General features: G+C 44.9%; 1 protein-coding gene across 1 annotated transcript in view; it reads right to left on the reverse strand.

Moving 5' to 3' along the window:
- The window catches only part of LOC147663867 (embryonic protein UVS.2-like), a gene marked incomplete at its 3' end in the record, with an annotated part of 102,407 nt that overhangs the window by 19,591 nt on the left and 64,661 nt on the right, over positions 1 to 18,155 (reverse strand). The window contains exons 6-8 of the mRNA XM_086950138.1: positions 14,983 to 15,158; positions 12,296 to 12,377; positions 8,299 to 8,426 (exon numbers count right to left, since the gene is read on the reverse strand). Coding sequence (XP_086806264.1) covers positions 8,299 to 8,426; positions 12,296 to 12,377; positions 14,983 to 15,158 — 386 coding nt within the window. The remainder of the gene's footprint in view (positions 1 to 8,298; positions 8,427 to 12,295; positions 12,378 to 14,982; positions 15,159 to 18,155) is intronic.

Below are 18,155 nucleotides of genomic sequence, written 5' to 3' on the forward strand. Positions count from 1 at the left end.
CGATGCGCGTTACCTCAGCGCAATTTGTTCCAGCTGAGGGGGGCGTGGCAGGGAGGTTCTCTGAGCCCAACTGGCTTGTGGGCGTTGATGTTCCGTGTCCTCCAAGCCGGCCAGCAAGCCCTTGACAGCGAGTGTTTCCCGCGAAGCGGGAAACGCGAGCAGTGATTCACAAGCGCTGACAGATAGCGCTACAAATGTTGAAGAAGCACTGGCGCTTCCAAATAGCGCTACAAAGAACACAGTAGCTTGGCGAGTTCAGGCCACGCAGCAAAGTTTCACGTTTTTCTGAGGCTTAGCAGCCGTCTTCAGCAGCAAACAGGCAGGATAATTCCACACTTCAGCGCTGCCTCAGCGCAATTTGTTCCAGCTGAGGGGGGCGTGGCAGGGAGGTTCTCTGAGCCCAACTGGCTTGTGGGCGTTGATGTTCCGTGTCCTCCAAGCCGGCCAGCAAGCCCTTGACAGCGAGTGTTTCCCGCGAAGCGGGAAACGCGAGCAGTGATTCACAAGCGCTGACAGATAGCGCTACAAATGTTGAAGAAGCACTGGCGCTTCCAAATAGCGCTACAAAGAACACAGTAGCTGGCGAGTTCAGGCCACGCAGCAAAGTTTCACGTTTTTCTGAGGCTTAGCAGCCGTCTTCAGCAGCAAACAGGCAGGATAATTCCACACTTCAGCGCTGCCTCAGCGCAATTTGTTCCAGCTGAGGGGGGAGTGGCAGGGAGGTTCTCTGAGCCCAACTGGCTTGTGGGCGTTGATGTTCCGTGTCCTCCAAGCCGGCCAGCAAGCCCTTGACAGCGAGTGTTTCCCGCGAAGCGGGAAACGCGAGCAGTGATTCACAAGCGCTGACAGATAGCGCTACAAATGTTGAAGAAGCACTGGCGCTTCCAAATAGCGCTACAAAGAACACAGTAGCTTGGCGAATTCAGGCCACGCAGCAAAGTTTCACGTTTTTCTGAGGCTTAGCAGCCGTCTTCAGCAGCAAACAGGCAGGATAAAATAAGTAGATAAATGCTCGGATTCAAAAAAGGTCAATGATGGGGTCTCATGGGTGAATGTAGCCAGGATGCTGTGAGTATATGAATGCTGGGATTCCATTGTATGTCAGTTCAATCAAACTAAGGCACCAGTACTGAGATCCTAATACGAAATATGTCCTAGTATCTTATCAGGAGATTAGTAAGGATCCTGTCAGTAGACCAAAGCTGACATTGTAGCCAGAAATAAATAGTTGGATCCTCTTTACATATGAATGCTCTGATCATGGATATAGGATGCACCAAATCTATGCTGGTAGTGGAATACTGGGATCCATAAGTAAATTTACGCTGGGATACTGTGAGAAGTTGGCCTGGTATATGGTGTTCACTATTCTAGTGAGCACCTTGCACCAATCCAAACGACCCTTATGGTGATTGGTTGTAAGTCAACCTTATAGACCAGCTATCCTAATGGTAGCGTGGACAAAGCAGTCTTAGGCTAAACTCAAGAGGGCATGTGAAGCCAGCTGTTTTACCATATGCAATCCCTTTTAATACCAAATGAAAGGACACCACACAAGTTATATATTATAAAATATATGTATTTATTTCTAGAATAATCCCCTTAACTCTTTATGAGCACAGGAGCACAAGCGTCAAACAAAGAACACAGTATAACATACAATAAGCTGCACAATTATGGATAGGCCGGGTGGCCACTCAAACCATACATTAAGAAAGTTTTATAAGTACCACGTCACGAACAATGAACAGGCATAGGGACTTGGGAATTGCTGGGCCTACACTGGACTTACGAAGGTTTGATCGGGAGAGGCCCACAGGATACGGGTGCAGAGTCTATAGGCAACCACGTTTACCATACAAGTCAATGGTGCGTAAAAATCAGAAAGTTATAGGTTTCGGAGACTTCCGACTGGACTAGAACTTAGCCACTTAAAACTAGGACACTAGAGGTGTAATCCACTATAGGAGCACCCGAGTTAGAGCGTTACCACACCCACAGGAAGCGGGTGCATAGGTGCCAAAGTGTGTCGGGTTTCGTCGTGAAGTTCTATAGAGCCTGGAGATGAAGATGCTGCAGGCGGCCAGGAGAGAGGAGTCCGGTTGGATCCAAGGGTGGATCGAAGATGTAGAGTACCTGAAAGCGGAGGGGACAGAGTTCAGGTCACTAGCAAGTGACCAGCGAGGAACCAGGAAGGAACCAGGCGATGTCAGGTTGCTATCAGGTGATGTTGAGGTGTTTGTCTCCGCTGCCACGTGGACCAGGAAGGATCGAGGATGACCAGCTGGTGAACACTAGCTGTCCCACAAAGGCTCTTGCTGTCGGCGGTGTTGGTACTCGATTCGGAGACACCAAGCCTTGGCAAAGGCAACCCACGCAGGATGCAAAGATGTCTTCTTGATCGGACCGGGAAGGTCAGATCGATGGCTCCTTTTCAGGGGAGCTGGGGCCAGTCTGGAGCAACCAGACCAGCAGTGTAGTTTTGATGTTTCGTCGTCACAGAGGCCACTAGCCAATGGGCAAGCGATCGGACAACACGTCGAGCAGGAAAAGTGCAATAGGGCCCAACGCAGCACTCGGAGAGTGTGGAGAGGTGATCTTTAGAGTTCAGGCTGCTCGGGTTTGGGGCTTCTTAAACCCCAAAGCACAGCATCAAGGAAACCTCGGGAGCTGCACAGGAAGCACTTTGTTGACTTTTCAAGATGGCCGGTCCCACGTCTCTCGTCGCCTCCACGGGTCTAAGCTTTGCTAGGACTGTGGATCGGGCCGTTGGAAGTCTGGGAGTCCAGGTCTTGTTGGTCTCTGTCGTTCGAGCTCTGGCGGGAGAAACAGCAAAGAAAGTCTCGTTGCGCTCATGGTGCCTGCTTGCACAGGGTGGCCACTCCTTGACCACAAGGGAGATTCTTCAGTCTTCTACGTTGAGTAGTATGTCGAAGGGTCCAGATGTATGTTTCAAAGTTTCAGTCAGGATGATCTAAATTGCATTGGCACAGCTCCTACCTTTATGCCAAATCAAGGGGCTAGATCACCTGCTTGGTCCCTCCTATGGGTGGGACCCACGAAGGGGGTGGTTACACCCCTTTCCCTTTGTCCAGTTTCGCGCCAGAGCTGGGGCTGGAGTGCCCCAGCACAGGTTTGAACTGGACTATGCATGGGGTGCCTTGTGCGCCCCAGGCAGTGTCTAGTTTCATTCAACCCTCCCTTCTACAATCTACTATCTCCTGTCTGGGGTGGTGTAACAGCTCCCTGTGACAGGATACCATTTGTCCCCTGCCGGAGTTTCGGTCAGCAGCAGGAGGCCAGACTTGTGTCTGTGGCAGCAGCATCCATTTTGTGATGCTGGGGCTCTGGTTAGATTTAACCGCGTTTAAGCAAAGTAACATGTCTTCTCCCTCTAGAAGGGTGGAATGCCACCCCCGTTGCCAGAACTGGCGAGGGGGTAGTATTCCAAAGCGTATGACACCTTACACGACATGTTTTGATAAAGCCAGACCAAAGTTAGCAAATAACCGCGAGGATTATAATGCACTTGAGAGTATATGGTATGGCAATATCCCAGAACAGCTAAGGGAGTTGGTCCCGAAAGCTGCGGACAGGCTTAGCTCATGCTAGAGCACCATCTCACATAAAACTAAGCACTCTGTCTCCAGGATTGTTAAGGCCTGGCATAGGAGTGACTTATAGGTGTATATGTGTCCAGATATAGGTTTAGATATAGGTATGCTATATCTAAGCAAGGGGTGATTACACCACCTTGCCCCAGCTGAGTGATCAGCCAGTTGTGTCATTTTGGATGGCCAGCCAGGGGTGGCAAAAGATATGCTGCAGCCCCTGTAGGCCTTTGATGCACCTATGCCCTGGGTACCTATAGTACACTGTACAGGGGCTGATAAGGTGACCCAATATCCAATTGGAGATGTACCTAGGGGGCATGGAGTCCATTTTACAAAGAGAGCAGATAGCCTGGGACCCTGATTAGCAGGATCCAAGTCCAACTAAGTCGAAAACCAGCTAAACACTAGGCAAACAATCTGGGGTAACCATAGTCAGGTATCCACTGTTCTACAGATACCATCATGGATTGAATGCTCACATTGCACTAGGTATGAATGCTAGGATCCAATCAGAAAATACGTGCTGGAATCCAATCAGGGGATAAATGGTGCAATCTTATCAGGGGATAACCTATGGGATCCCTTCAGTAAATACATGCTATCATCAAGTCATGTGATAAATGCTGGGGTCCAATCTTGGAATACATTCTGGAATCCCATTGGGGAACAAAGCAATAACACAGTTCTACTTGACTGCCTTAGCTGAAGATGGTGAAACATCTTTAACAGGGTTGATACTGTTATATTTATCAGCCACATTCCACACATTGGACTATCACCTACTGCATGACCAGCACAGAAGGGCACTGTGTTGGATGCAGTGCTAGAATGGTTCTGAGAATTTCCTGACAGGACAGACACAAAGTGTCAGGTCAGGACCTTCAAGCCATCAGGGAGGAAAGCTGAATGTGGAGAGCCAAGGGTCCACACTTTCACCCCCTCACTCTTGTTTTTCAAGATGGTATTTTCTATCATTAGGGCCAGAGACCTGAAATATTGTTTATTTGCTGATTACATGCAGATCTATCTGCACGTCTGGGGCCCGAAGGAAGGGTACTTTGCCCTTAAAAAAAGGCCTAAATAATGTGGCCATGTAGATGAAAAAAAGTGGGCCCACGTTGAGTAGAGCAAAGCCTGAGATGCTCTGAATAGGCTCATGCCACAGACTCCTGAAAAACCTCACTTAGCCCCCTGACCTCATTTGGGATCCCATACACCTTCACTAAGACATCTAAAAGGCTGGAGGTCTTGTGGTAAACAGAATTGGACTTTAAGGCTCACAGCAGTTCTGTAGTGCTTTTGGTTTATTCAGCATAAGGCAACTGCAACAGGCATTGTCCTACATCCAAAACAAAATATCACAAAATCATGTCTGGTCTGCTGACTAATTCAATCCTGGATTAAACCAATTCCTTCATGAGTGGGCTTCCAAAAATCAAATTGCTAAGATGCAACATGTACAAGACATAGTGACATGACTTGTTTTGAAACTAGGGATACATTGTCATTTATCAGCAGACATATTCATTGGTACCCATCCAAAAGCTATCCAGAAGGTCATCATCTTATCAGGAGGCTAGACTTCATTGGTAGCTATCCAAAAGCAATATCCAAAAGCTCATTATCGTCAATACAGCATTCCTGGTTTTTAAGTACATCAAGGAAACAGCATCCGACTGTGGAGTAAAACCACTGGACATCTTACCGCCTGCACCTTAGGATCATGTGGCTTATATCTTCTTCACATTGCAAGTACTGATATTCAGTGGAAGGGAGACTGCAGATTCTTGCTAGTTGGCCCAAAGATTTTGGATGTAGAGCCACTGGATACTAAGAATAGACACACACTACTTACCTTTAGGAAAGTCTTAAAACATTTATGTGTGTTCTTTTTTGCAGCACTTACATGCATATAGTATTTAATGCTATTTATTTAGGGAGTCTGGTGCCTAAACTCATTAACTTATTTCATAGTGTGGGCTCTACAAATAATGTCCCATACAGGATCATTTTAGTTGAGATTGAACTGAAATCATTAAAAACATAATATAACCAGCTAGAAGAAGGGCAAGAATGCAAAGACTGAGGGGCATATCAGCAACAGTCGGCGATAATTATCGCTTAGCGCGAGGATAATTATCGCTGGATTTTATCGCTGGGATTGTGCGCTATCAGCGACGCATATCTCCAAAGCGATAAAAATCCAAGTGATAGCTGCTAAATGTGCGATTATCGCTGGAAATCCAGCGATAATCGCACAGATATAGGCGATAGCTTGATGATAGGGCAGAGCAGACATAGCCATAATATCTACCTTCCATTGGACATGCACACAAAGAATTGAGGGAGCGGCAATTCACCATAAAGTCAAAAAGGTTCACTGATGTGATTTCCAAAAATTGTCCTTTTATTAGTTGATTTTCAACAGAGATGATGAAATTCAGATTGATAGAAATCTTGACTTTCTATTCACAATATTCCAGTATAGTGCAACCTGCATTTAATACTAAATTAGTATATTGCCTGAGCTCCCCTTGAATTTTATTTCCCTTCTTGTAGGTAAGTCCTTATTCTCATTTCACTAATGGTAATAGAAATTCAAAGGCGATAGTCCTTGTAAATACGTGAATCCAATATCGAATAGGGGAGTCTCGGTAGGTGGCGTCCGACGTCTTCGGCGACAACGTCGGACGCCATCTACCGAGACTCCCCTATTCAAGATTTCTTCTTTGAAAAACTCGCTCTTACAGGAGCCCTGATGATGTCCGTCTGTGGACGAAACGCGTTGGCTGTTTATGTTGCACTTTGATTCGTATGAAGATTTTCTATCAATCTGAATTTCATCATCTCTGTTGAAAATCAACTAATAAAAGGACAATTTTTGGAAATCACATCAGTGAACCTTTTTGACTTTATGGTGAATCGCCGCTCCCTCAATTCTTTGTGCACATATTAAGGACATTGCTGGATTTTATCGGTGGATCCAGATGAGGTGTTGAGCGGACTTTTGAATATTAATTCTTCTTCTATATATTGTTCGTAAATTTAGTTATTGTCTGTGCTGTCTTTAAACCCTCACCGTTTTCCGCACCTTCCATTGGACATAATGGCTAAATCAGATTGAAAGCAGGCTTAAGGAAAGTAGCGATAAGCGCCGTTAGCGCTACTTTTCTTATCGCTGTGCAGGTTAGCGTGCAGATTAATAATAGGAGAAATGTCGCCTAGCGACATTTTCATGGTAATTTCTGTGTGTTACACCCACTTTGCATCTCATTTGCGATGCAAAGCTGGGCGTTGAGGAAACTGGCAAAGAAGCATGAAAACACACAATAGAGTGTCTATGCTCATAGGGTTATAAAATAGTTGCCGCTTTTCACCCAAAAACGGACACTCAAGTGGCAATAATTTTATTGCGGGCCTTGTTGATATGCCCCTTAATCAGTAGATGTAAAAAGATTAGCCATTTATTGGTCGAATGGACTGAATGAATTAATTTGAAGTCTATTTTTCCTTTTTTGAACTGCCTACATTTAACTGTAGTTCATTGATTTATGTTTGTCATCAAGTTTATACTTTTGACTCTGGTCTTTATGGAAATACGGATGATTTTTTCTTCGTAGTATGAATATTTGAGTGTATATATATCAGAGCAATTCACTTTGTATAATACAACTAGTTATGTGTATGTGTTTGTGTTGTAAATAATCGTGAATTGTAAATAATTGTATATAAGGTGTACAAAACGATAAGGTGTCCCTTTCATACATCGATACTAAAAAAGACAAAAAATAAATAAATAATAAAAGGGTTAAAGTGATATACCCGTACGAACCAGGAAGTCTCTTATGGTTTGTTCCCTCAAAAATAGAGGATTTAAGTAAGTGTGTGGCTGGCAATCTGTGTACTTAGTTGGATTCCATTGTGTGTCAGTCAAACTAAGGCATCAGTAATAGGATCCTATTTGGAAATATGCCCTGGTATCTTATCAGAAGATCAGGAAGGATCCTGTCAGTAGACTAATACTGAAACCGTAGTCAAAAATAAATAGTAGGATCCTATTTACATACAAAGGCTGAGATCCAATTATTAGCAAATTCCAGGATCGACTGAATCTTTGCCGGGAGATGAATGCTGGGATCTCATAAGGGAATACATTTTGGGGATAATCTCAAGAACTGAATATTGATAACGCACCAAGGATAAATGCTGGAATGAGTCAGGTGATCAATGCTGGAACCCAATCAAGGGATAAATGCAGTTAGAGGTCATTATCTTATCAGTAGACTAGACTTCCTTGGTATCTATCCAAAAGCCCTCTCCAAAAGGTCGTTATCATCAACAAAGCATTCCTTATTTTTAAGTGCATCAGTCAGTCTGACATGCAGGGAAAGGGAAAATGCGAATCCTCGCTAATGGGCCCAAAGATTTTTAATGTACTGCCACTTTATATTAACAATAGACATACTCTGCTTACCTTTAAGAAAGCCTAAAAATAATTTACTGGTATTCTTTTTTGCAGCCCTTACTTGCATATGATATTTTATATCAATTATTTAACAACCCTAGCACCTTAACACAATAATTGATCTCATAGGATGTGCTCCACAAATAAACCGACAAAACAAATGTCCCATGATTGATTATATTGTTGGAAATTGATCTGGAATCATTAAGAACTCCTTACTGCACTGGTACAGGGTGTTGATTTTGGAAACATCTAGTGTGCTAAGCCCAATCCTCTGTCCGATGGGTACGTAAGGATCTGGCTTGGGGACCATGCTTGGCTGTCCAGGTTTGTTACTGTAAGCATACCTGTGGAAACAAAAACATCACAGGTAAAGGCCACCATGTATGTGCCATTACAATTCATTATTCACCCAAATAACTATACAGCGAGTCCAGGTTCGACTAAAACGGGAACAAGTGAGGGTGAAATATTTGGTGTTTGCTTAAAGCATTGCATGTCTAATGCTTTTACTGAACTAGACCCCCGTAGATTCTGCCTAGCTCAGTCTAATCCTTAACAGTTCTCCATTTCATGAGCCTCTAACACTGATTTTTTTTTTTTTTTTGCTTTATTCGATTTTGGTTAAAAAATCATAAAAGCATACAGTTAAAAACATACGTAAATCATACATAGAATAAAACAAAGTGTCTACAAATTTAAAAAATATTGGCTTAAAAAGCATTTGCCCTCCAGTGATGATACTATCCTTTAGAATTACATGTTTTCATACAATGGCCATTCACAGTACTACCCTTACATCATGTTCACCCTTAGTAGGAGCAAGTTAATAAAGAATTCCATTTTTGTATATGTTGTACACTGGTGCAAAGCGGTTAAGGGCGGAGGAGCTACAATTATTCGAAGCATAGGATCTTCTACCCATCACGTAGTTATAATTGTACCCTACCTCTGGTCTTAAGGAGGGTATGTGTGGCGCTCTGGGGTAAAAATCATGTAAATCCCAGATCGATATTGGGCCGTCATCTTCTTGGGGCTGCCAGGTTCGTAGGTACGGGACAATATGTCTAAACCTAAATTTTACCAACACTAGATCGCCAGGGATGTCTTCTGGGAGGGAGCCTAACCAGCCCACCCTTCTAACACACATTATTGTTCCGTCCAGATCGGGTGGCAGAGGTCTATTTTTTGATAGCCAAAAGGTTACCTTGGTAAGGTAAGTCGTGTTGCCTTTCGGATTTCCCATGTGCTAGTGGTGGTACTCCTGAAAGAACACACAGGTATGGGACGGCCTCAGGTGGAAGGTGTATAGAAGGTAATTTATTATTCTCTACTCTAGCAATGTTATGCTGTGGTTGTACTGGTTTAGAAGCAATCTTAGGGGTTGTTTTCTTGGGGGGTAGTTGTAGAGTTTTGGAATTGTTGCATATTGTAGGTTGCAATGGCACTATGGAGGCAGCAGGGGATTGATGACGATTAGTTATTTCGGTGATTTTAGCGGGAATTAAATCAATCTTAATCGATTCCTCTATTTCCAACAGCTTATTCTCCAGGATATTTATTTACTCCAACAGTGGCAATATAAGAGATTTGAGCAATGGTTCAATCAGAGATGTTAGGGCCAGTAGAAGAGGGGGTGCTAGACTATCTAATTCTTCAGCAGCCTCTGGAATTGAGAGGTAGTTAGTGACGGTCAATGGAGGGCTTAAGTGCAATTTTTGTACCTTTAGGTCATTCCCATTATGTTGAACCTAGTCACGTTTGCGTTTAACGGGTGAGGTCTGCGTGAGCGCTGCGCTTAGAGTGTTAACCTTTGTATGTAATAGGGAGGATTCCTGCACAAATTCATTGTAGGGCAAAGTACTAAAGCTTTTAGCCGTACAGGGAGCAGCACCATCTAGTTTAGCTCTCAAATCTGCTGGGACATACTTGGTTTTACACAATTTGTTTAGTTCTTCTAATAGTGAGTAGCTTTGCAGAATACCGGGTGTTTCTGAGGGAGATTGTTCACAGGGGGTGCTAGCTATGGCCTGGCAAGAATCGTGCCCAACTGAATCACTGGGTATAGGCCGTGATATACTGATTAAGTGATGGTCTTGTGTACCATTACGTGAACCCCTCTGGTTGACCGATTTTTTGAGGATCCCTTTCTGGGTCATGGTTACGTTCAACTGGGTAGGGGTAAAGCGTGACATTAACACAAAGGCAAAAAGTTTGGTGTTTACAGCTACGTGTCCATTAAATGTCAGCAAACATATGGTAGTTCAACTCCCTTTACCTCCTCTGGTACGGAATTCAAGGGGGGTGGCCCGTCCCGTCCTCCTCGGTCCTCTGAGGGCCACAGAGGGCCCACCCTTTGCCCGGGCTTAGCCCGGCGCGTCCCGCGCACGTCCACGCGGAACGAGGAAGTGGGCAGTGCTTTATGCGCCTCCTGGTGCTGTGTGCTGAGGGGGGCGGCGTCCTGCACACGAGGCTGTTGGGAAGTGTAGTCCTGACCGGCGGAGCCAAGCCCGGCCAGTCAGGAAGTCCAGTGCAGGTTACTCGGCGGAGCAAAGCCCGGCCGCAACGCTGAACAGGAGACAGGAGACCGATGAGAGGCCGCAACGCTGAACAGGAGACAGTAGACAGATGAGAGCGCCTCAGCGGAGCTGAAGAGCTTGGCCGGCGTGGAGACCCCTTGACAGCCAACACAAGGTCCTCGGCAGTGGGCAGTGCTTTATGCGCCTCCTGGCGCTGTGTGATGAGGGGGGCGGCGTCCTGCACACGAGGCTGCTGGGAAGTGTAGTCCTGACCGGCGGAGCCAAGCCCGGCCAGTCAGGAAGTCCAGTGCAGGTTACTCAGCGGAGCAAAGCCCGGCCGCAACGCTGAACAGGAGACAGGAGACAGATGAGTGCGCCTCAGCGGAGCTGAAGAGCTCCGCCGGCGTGGAGACCCCTTGACAGCCAGCACTGATTTAAAAATGTCCTCTTGTTGAGTCTCACAACATTTCTGCTTATGACAGAGATGTCAGCACTGAGGTATCATCCTCATGCGATTAATCTACAATGGCACTTCTACTCTAAACTGAGTATGTTACCCACTCAGACAGCATGTACCTGCTTTCCGCACCCATGGACTTTCCACTCTATGGTAACATGTTCACATACAGAGCATCAATCCTAAACCATTCATGTTCACCAACACAGCCATCATTCCATATCCCACTTCACATACAGAGATTCAACCCTAACCAATCATATTCACCAACACAGCCATCATTTAATCCCTCCGCTTCACATACAGAGCATCAGTCTTGACAAATCAATTTCACCAACACAGCCTTGATGGCACTACTCTTCCTCATCCATGGACCTTCCACTCTGTGGGAACATGTTCATTAACACAGCCATGAGTCTACAGGCCTTTCTCACATTTATCACTTATGGCCCTTCCAAATTCTTGAATTAATTTCTCTTCCCCCTAACAAACACAGCCACCATTCTGGTGCTTTTCTTCACACGTAGAGATTCCAATATGTACCAAGCTCTGATCCCTGTATCCACTCCAACACCAAAGGTGAAATAAAATCACCCTCTACTTCCCATTTCCAGCAATCGTATTGCTGATTATAGAGATCACATCAGAATGTGATCAGAGTCACTAGGTGTGATTTAGGGTTTGATGGACAAAGGATTAAGGGGGTGGAGGAGGACATTAGGAATGCCATCCCGACGGTACTCCATCTGCCAAATTTAGAATTGACCTCCGCTCAGCAGTCATCTCTACACAATTAAATGAACCATCATCACTGCAGTTCCTTTCAATTACTAGATGTTTTCACCCAGGTTGTGGGAATAGTTATTATTTTATTCCAGTCACACACTTCTAGGTGTTTCCTGGTGGTGATGGACCTGAAAAAAATGTATTGATTACCCCCTTCTCCCTAAATAGGGTTGGCATTGTAATGTCATTCCTCAGATGGCCACTCCTCCATACACTATCAGAGGAAGTATTCCATCAGTAGAGGCAACAGAGACTAAGTTGACAAAACACTTACAGTCCACCCATCTCAAAATGAAGCGGGTCATCCTAGAGTTTGGCGAACACAGTAGTATATCATGTTTGCAACAGAGTACTGTCTGACAAAATCTAAATTAGGGTCACTGTCTATATATTAAAACCTTAAATGAGAGTTTTAAACAGAAAATCTCTTCTTAGCTGAGCATCAGATACTTACCTCCCATAATGCATCACCGAGCCGTAGTCGTATGGCATGCCTAGGTTGTTGGTGTTCTCTTGGTAAAAGTTGAGGAGGTCTTCTGTTAAGACGAACAGACGGTAAAGATGAGTTAGTGACGACTACGCCTGATAGGGATCTTTCCAAAAAAGAGAAGATCACAGTTCACTGGGGGACAAGTCTGCTTCTGCCATATCTGGGCTTAAAATAGTTTACTGGTTAGGTTGTCAAATTTGGAACAGAATTTCAAATCTCAATTTTGTCACTAGATCGAAAAGCATGTGATTGTAGGTAAATCACTTAATCGCACCAGCATGTGAAATTAAATTGTGTAATTCTAAATTTAAATCCTAACTGATGAAGAGCCCCAACTTGCTCCCTAGCACTAAATAAACACCAATGTTTACATACATCTGGAGTGATGCCATAGAGTTTCGGCCAATTTTAAATATAACTCACTGTTGTCTTTTTGATGGGAAAATCATCATGTTTTTTCCTTATGAAAACTTTTTTGCCTCATAAAGTGATCCAACCCTCTTGATGATCATCAGGGTGTGTCCTTCACCCATCAGATTGTATTGTAGATATAGGTCTATAGCGCTTACTACTCCTGACAAGGCGTATTTGATGCCGAAGAGCACACTGCTCCGGACACTCAAGGTTTAAGATTAGTCTTGTGCTCTCAATAAAACCCTTCAATGCACTTACTCCAGTTTCTTAGAGGAAGGGTGAATTATTAGGAGTTAGTGGTGATTATTTGGGAAGTGGATCGAGTATTTGGGTTCTAATAGATGATTTGTGGGATTAATACATGAAAGAGAAGATTAGGTATTAGTTTGCAGGATTGACGTTCATAGCAGTGATGATTTATTTGATAATTTGGAATAAAATTAGGACATTAGCAGTAATATAATAATAAAAATTAAGGCAAACTTGCCTTTGACTTAAAATAGGCTGTGCTCAGAGAGAGGAGACATGCAGAGTATGAAAAATAAGGAGACAGGCATTCGAATGAAAGTGAGAGGGAGTTTTTCATGCAGAGGTTTGGGGCTAATGAGTTTTTTTGAGATGCGTACAATCAGGGGATGAACAAACTGTAGAAAGAAACACCATTATTTGTATGTGTGATAGTGGAGTGAGAAAGAGTGATGCTCAAGCTGCTATACATCTCATCAGTGCCTAGATGAAAAACACATGCTTTGTGTCAGGTTTATGATGCTTTTCTAATGCAAGCTCAAGTATTAAGGTGGGATTTATAATCCAATGCAATTGGCTTGTAAATCAAAGTTGCTCAAAGTAATGCACAGTTGCTCTATGCACTGCCTTGCATTACTTTGTATCAGATGTGGCTCCTCCGTTAAGGCAGAGGAGCGTAGCCCTACTGCTCCGCAGTAGGAAACTTAAAATGATAATAACTCATGTTATATATCTTTTTACGTTTCCTCTGCTGCAGCAGCTTTCTGGGAGAGTCCGGTCTGTTCTGAGGACAGAGGAGCAGGGGAGGAGTGGTTTGCCCACTCCTAAATGCGCAATGACTGTTTGGTCGGCCCCCTCAGGCCACCCAAAACGGTAATGCGCTTTTCCCATATTCTCCATGCAGTCTGCATTACACCCTGCATGGGAAACATGCCCCCCTCCAGCCTCCGACTGAGCGCCGATAAACTGCACTCAGATCAATAACAATGCTACATTGCAGTGTTGTGATTGGCTATGGGGAGCCTGGGAGCTGGGTGCTTCCTGCTGCAGGACAGAGCAGGGGGGTGCCCTCCCCCCCTGTCTTTGCCTGCCCCCCACCACCCGAGTCCAATATCAGCAACTACTGCTTTGTATCAAAGGGGAATTCGATGGGTTGTGCATGGGCATTCCTATGAAACCACCCACAGGTGTAGATGTAAATCCCTAGCTATAAAAAATTGTAAACTGGGATTTGAGCCAAAATCCTGTGCTTCCTCAAGAGAAGTGTATGAAGTGAAATTTTTCATTTCTCCTTATTTTTCCTACTTTGCGTCTGTGCTGCATTGTATAGCACAAAAGCAAAGTGAGAAAAGTCTCAAAGCGTACAGTTTATATATAAAGGAACTGTTTTCAGCTCAAATAGTATTCTTCAGACAACGCAGACACTCTAGCCCTACGGCATAAGGCTCTCTGCGTTGGTGCATGTCTGCCTAAAGTCTGCCACCAGCACTGGGGGAGAGCAGAACAGCACCACATCTTAGTATTGCATTCCTACAATGCAGCACAGCAAATTAACTTGCTGCACTACATTGTGTGACGTCTGTGTAAATCTGGGCCCGTCACTCTGAAGCAGGGCACTGGAGTTGGCAGTCACTGATCCACAATATCAACATCAGGTCATGGGCATTTTAAATACGGGTCACAATGTATCCTGTGCCAGGAGTTTTTATGTAGGCAGACAACAATGGTTTCAAATGAAGGATTGCTCCAGTTAATGCCCTCAGCAGTGGTTACTTTTGTGAAAAGGACACCAGCCTGTGACAGTAACAAATATTGATCGCTCTAACCAAGGGTCGGATTGGTAGAAAGGGTGTCTTGGTGGGTATTTGTGATAAAACCTAAGCTGAACAAATCCGGGATTCAAATCATTGCCAAGGTGAGTCCATCAGGAATCTGAGCTGTACTCAGTTTTACTTCTCAGTAGTAAGTGGTGCCCAAGGGGTGACACTCACCAGGCGCGATGTTCTCTGTCATGATGGTCAAATAGTTGTCGCGGTCGCTGCGGGTATGCTCGTGGTAGAAGCCCAGGGCATGGTTCAGCTCATGCTGGATGACTCCTTTCTGCAAACATTCCCCGGAGAGAGATAGCAGCTGACCTTCCCCTGTCTTCCCGGTGTACGACCAGCACCTAGGGGAGAAGAAGGACCAGGTAGACCCATAAATCACTGCAATAGCACCTTCAGAGAAAGAATATAACAATCTTACCCCTGCCCTGTGTGTCTCCTCTCTGACTGTTGGTATACGCAAGAGAGGAGGGATTCTAGGACAGTGACAATTTGCAGTCTAGGTTGTGATAAAAGGCCTTACATGCAAAGGAAAGCTGTGTCATCCTGCACTAATTTGCCTATTTTCTGGCCTTTCCTGTCACAGTGTTTGTCCCAGTGGACTCCATATCTGGGACTATTTTGTGCCTGGGAGGCCCTATCTACCAGCTATTGATGGGTAAATCTGTTCAGTCCCCCAAAAATAGGATCCTTACTCCAACGCAGTCAGTATTCCGGTTGTGTGTAGCATGTTACCAGTGTGTTGTGCAGCTAAGAAAGCATACACATTGAGAGTGGTGTCCTAAAATGATGGGTCCCTTCAGGATGTCTTTATCCTTTGTAGACTTTTTTCTGCCTCTGGAATCTTGGCATGGAGACCTCATGGATCTATAGGTGATTAGACTCTACATTCCTGTCCAGCAGAAGGACCCAAGACCCACTCCTGCCCTGTGTTGTGATGGGTATCGCCTAGAGAGACCTGTCCAGTCAAACACCAGGCATATCACAGCCATGCTCATATCCTGTAGCACTTTGCTCCAATGATCTGGAGAATTATAGACACCACCATAATAAAAGAGTTCCTGGCTGGAGCAGAGAACAGCACAACATCCCCTGAAGGATAACACTATGCATGGGCTACAACAATACTGAAGTACTAAAAAAATGCTTGGATATTGCTTGAGGTTGTATTTTGGCCATCCTCTATGTTTTAGGTGTTCTCTATGTTAACTCACTCGCTTTCCTTTGTGTAATACAATGCACAATGCACAATCAAAATTAACAAATCGCCTTTACTGGACTTTTAGACAATCATGTGCAATAACTTTTATCGTACTGGGATCTCCCAACTCTCAACAACCTCCTGGAGCAAGCCTCAGCTACTCACCCTTGCTGCTCTTAAGCAGACACAAGTACAACAGGAGTAACTTAGTATTAGACACTGTTTGGCTTCCAACCTCCTGTTTTTACTGACTTCGTTTTTGCTGCCCAAAGCATTCTGCACTCTTTACCAGTGCTAACGTGTTTGTGGTCTTTACCTAAGTTGGTGTAACATTGGCCTATCGACTGTTGGCATATTTAATTTACTTACACATCTCCAGTAATGTGCACTAAATGTTCTCATGGCCTGTAAATGGAATGCTACTAGTGGGCCTGCAGGAATGATTGCACCACTCACTTAAGTAGCCCTATGTCTAAAGCCTGCCATTGCAGAGCCTGTGTGTGCAGGTATAAAATGCCAAGTCGATCTGGCAAGTTAAACCTCTTGCTAGGCCCGCATCTTTTTTTAATACCTATGTCACCACTAGGATAGCCCTGACAACCCCAGAGGGCAGGCTGCAATGTATTTTAAAGCAGGACATGTGCTTTAGGGCCTGTAGTCTGTCTCTGATCACATGTTTGGGGTGGGCGACAGCTGCTCTTTGTATATTCCACCCAGGCTGGAACACACAATGGGAGTTTAGGTGTGACCTGATGGGCCTGTCTGACAAGTTGGGATGGAGGAGCTGGGCACAATCTCACTTACACTAGAATAGGCTGTGTCTTGTATGCACACTAAGGTCTGCATACACCCCCTGTTGTGAGTCTGGAGCCAGGGCAGGAAGGAAGGGCACCTGAACACCTCAAACACATCTCTTTGAAGTCTCCCCTTTTCAATGGCACTACTTCTGGACCTATGGACACTCTTCCAGGAAGAAGAACTGCTGCACTGCTGAAAGAACCGCCACTTTGCTCGACTGCTACTCTGCTGGACTCCTGCTTTTCTGTGCTGACCTGCTGCCTAATGCCTTCTTGCTAAGGTGAGAAGGACTGGACCTGCTTCTATGAACTTAGGGGGACTCTAAAACCTAGGTGCCTGGCCTCCTGATCAGTATCCACAGACTTCTAATACCCCTGCATCTGCACCTGTGAGTCTACCTTGCCAATTGGACTCTTGGGGGTGGTGCCACTCCAGTCCTGGACCTTTAGACATTGGCCTAATGTGATTACCAGCAGAACCTATGCATCTTCTCTGCTGAGCTGCATATCCTCTGTCGAACCGACTGTTCTCCTTGGCTGAACAGCACATCCTCGAGCATAACCAAAGCATTGCTGCTGTTGCATAGATGGAGCCCAACGCAGAAGGTCGGCAGTGCCCTGTAGATTTTTGGAACCGACGCATCGCTGGTGGCACAATGCAACTCCGCCCAGGTATTCAGATCCTTCATTGACAGCAGCTCGATAGCGACAACAGCCTCTGCACTGCAGCATCGGAACCCATCATCAGAACTGACACATTGCTCCAGCTGAACACCACATCTTCAACACCCAGACTATGCATTACAAGCCCCTATCAATGGGACCCTTGACAACGATGCAAGGACCTTGAACATCATCTTGGAGTTGACACATCGCTTTGACTGTGCAGCTCTTCTCGTCTCAGATCCAAATAAAGCTCTGCAACTAGGATTTAAGGTACTTTAATCAGCGTATCTAACTTGGTGCCTGGAGCCAGCCCGCGCTCCATCACGGTTAGCCTGAACTTGTGATTTTGTCTTGGTTAAGCATGACAAGATATCGCTTGCTGGATTTTGTGCTTTTTGGGGCTATTTTTTCCTAAATCTTTCAAATTCAATATTCTCTATTGTTCTAAACATTGTGTGGGATCTTTTAGTGTTGTCTTTTCACTGTTTGATGAGTTGTACAAATACTTTACACATCACCTATAAGTTAAGCCTGACTGCTCTGTGCCAAGCTACCAGAAGGTGAAAACAGTTGTAATTTGGGGATTGCAGGTGCCTTACCCTGCCTAGGATTGTGGTTACTGCTTGACCAGGACACACACCCTATTCAACCAGAAACCCAATTTCTAACACTGAGTT

Source organism: Lissotriton vulgaris, unplaced genomic scaffold (assembly GCF_964263255.1).
Source record: "Lissotriton vulgaris unplaced genomic scaffold, aLisVul1.2 SCAFFOLD_613, whole genome shotgun sequence".
In the NCBI taxonomy this organism is placed as follows: Eukaryota; Metazoa; Chordata; class Amphibia; order Caudata; family Salamandridae; genus Lissotriton; species Lissotriton vulgaris.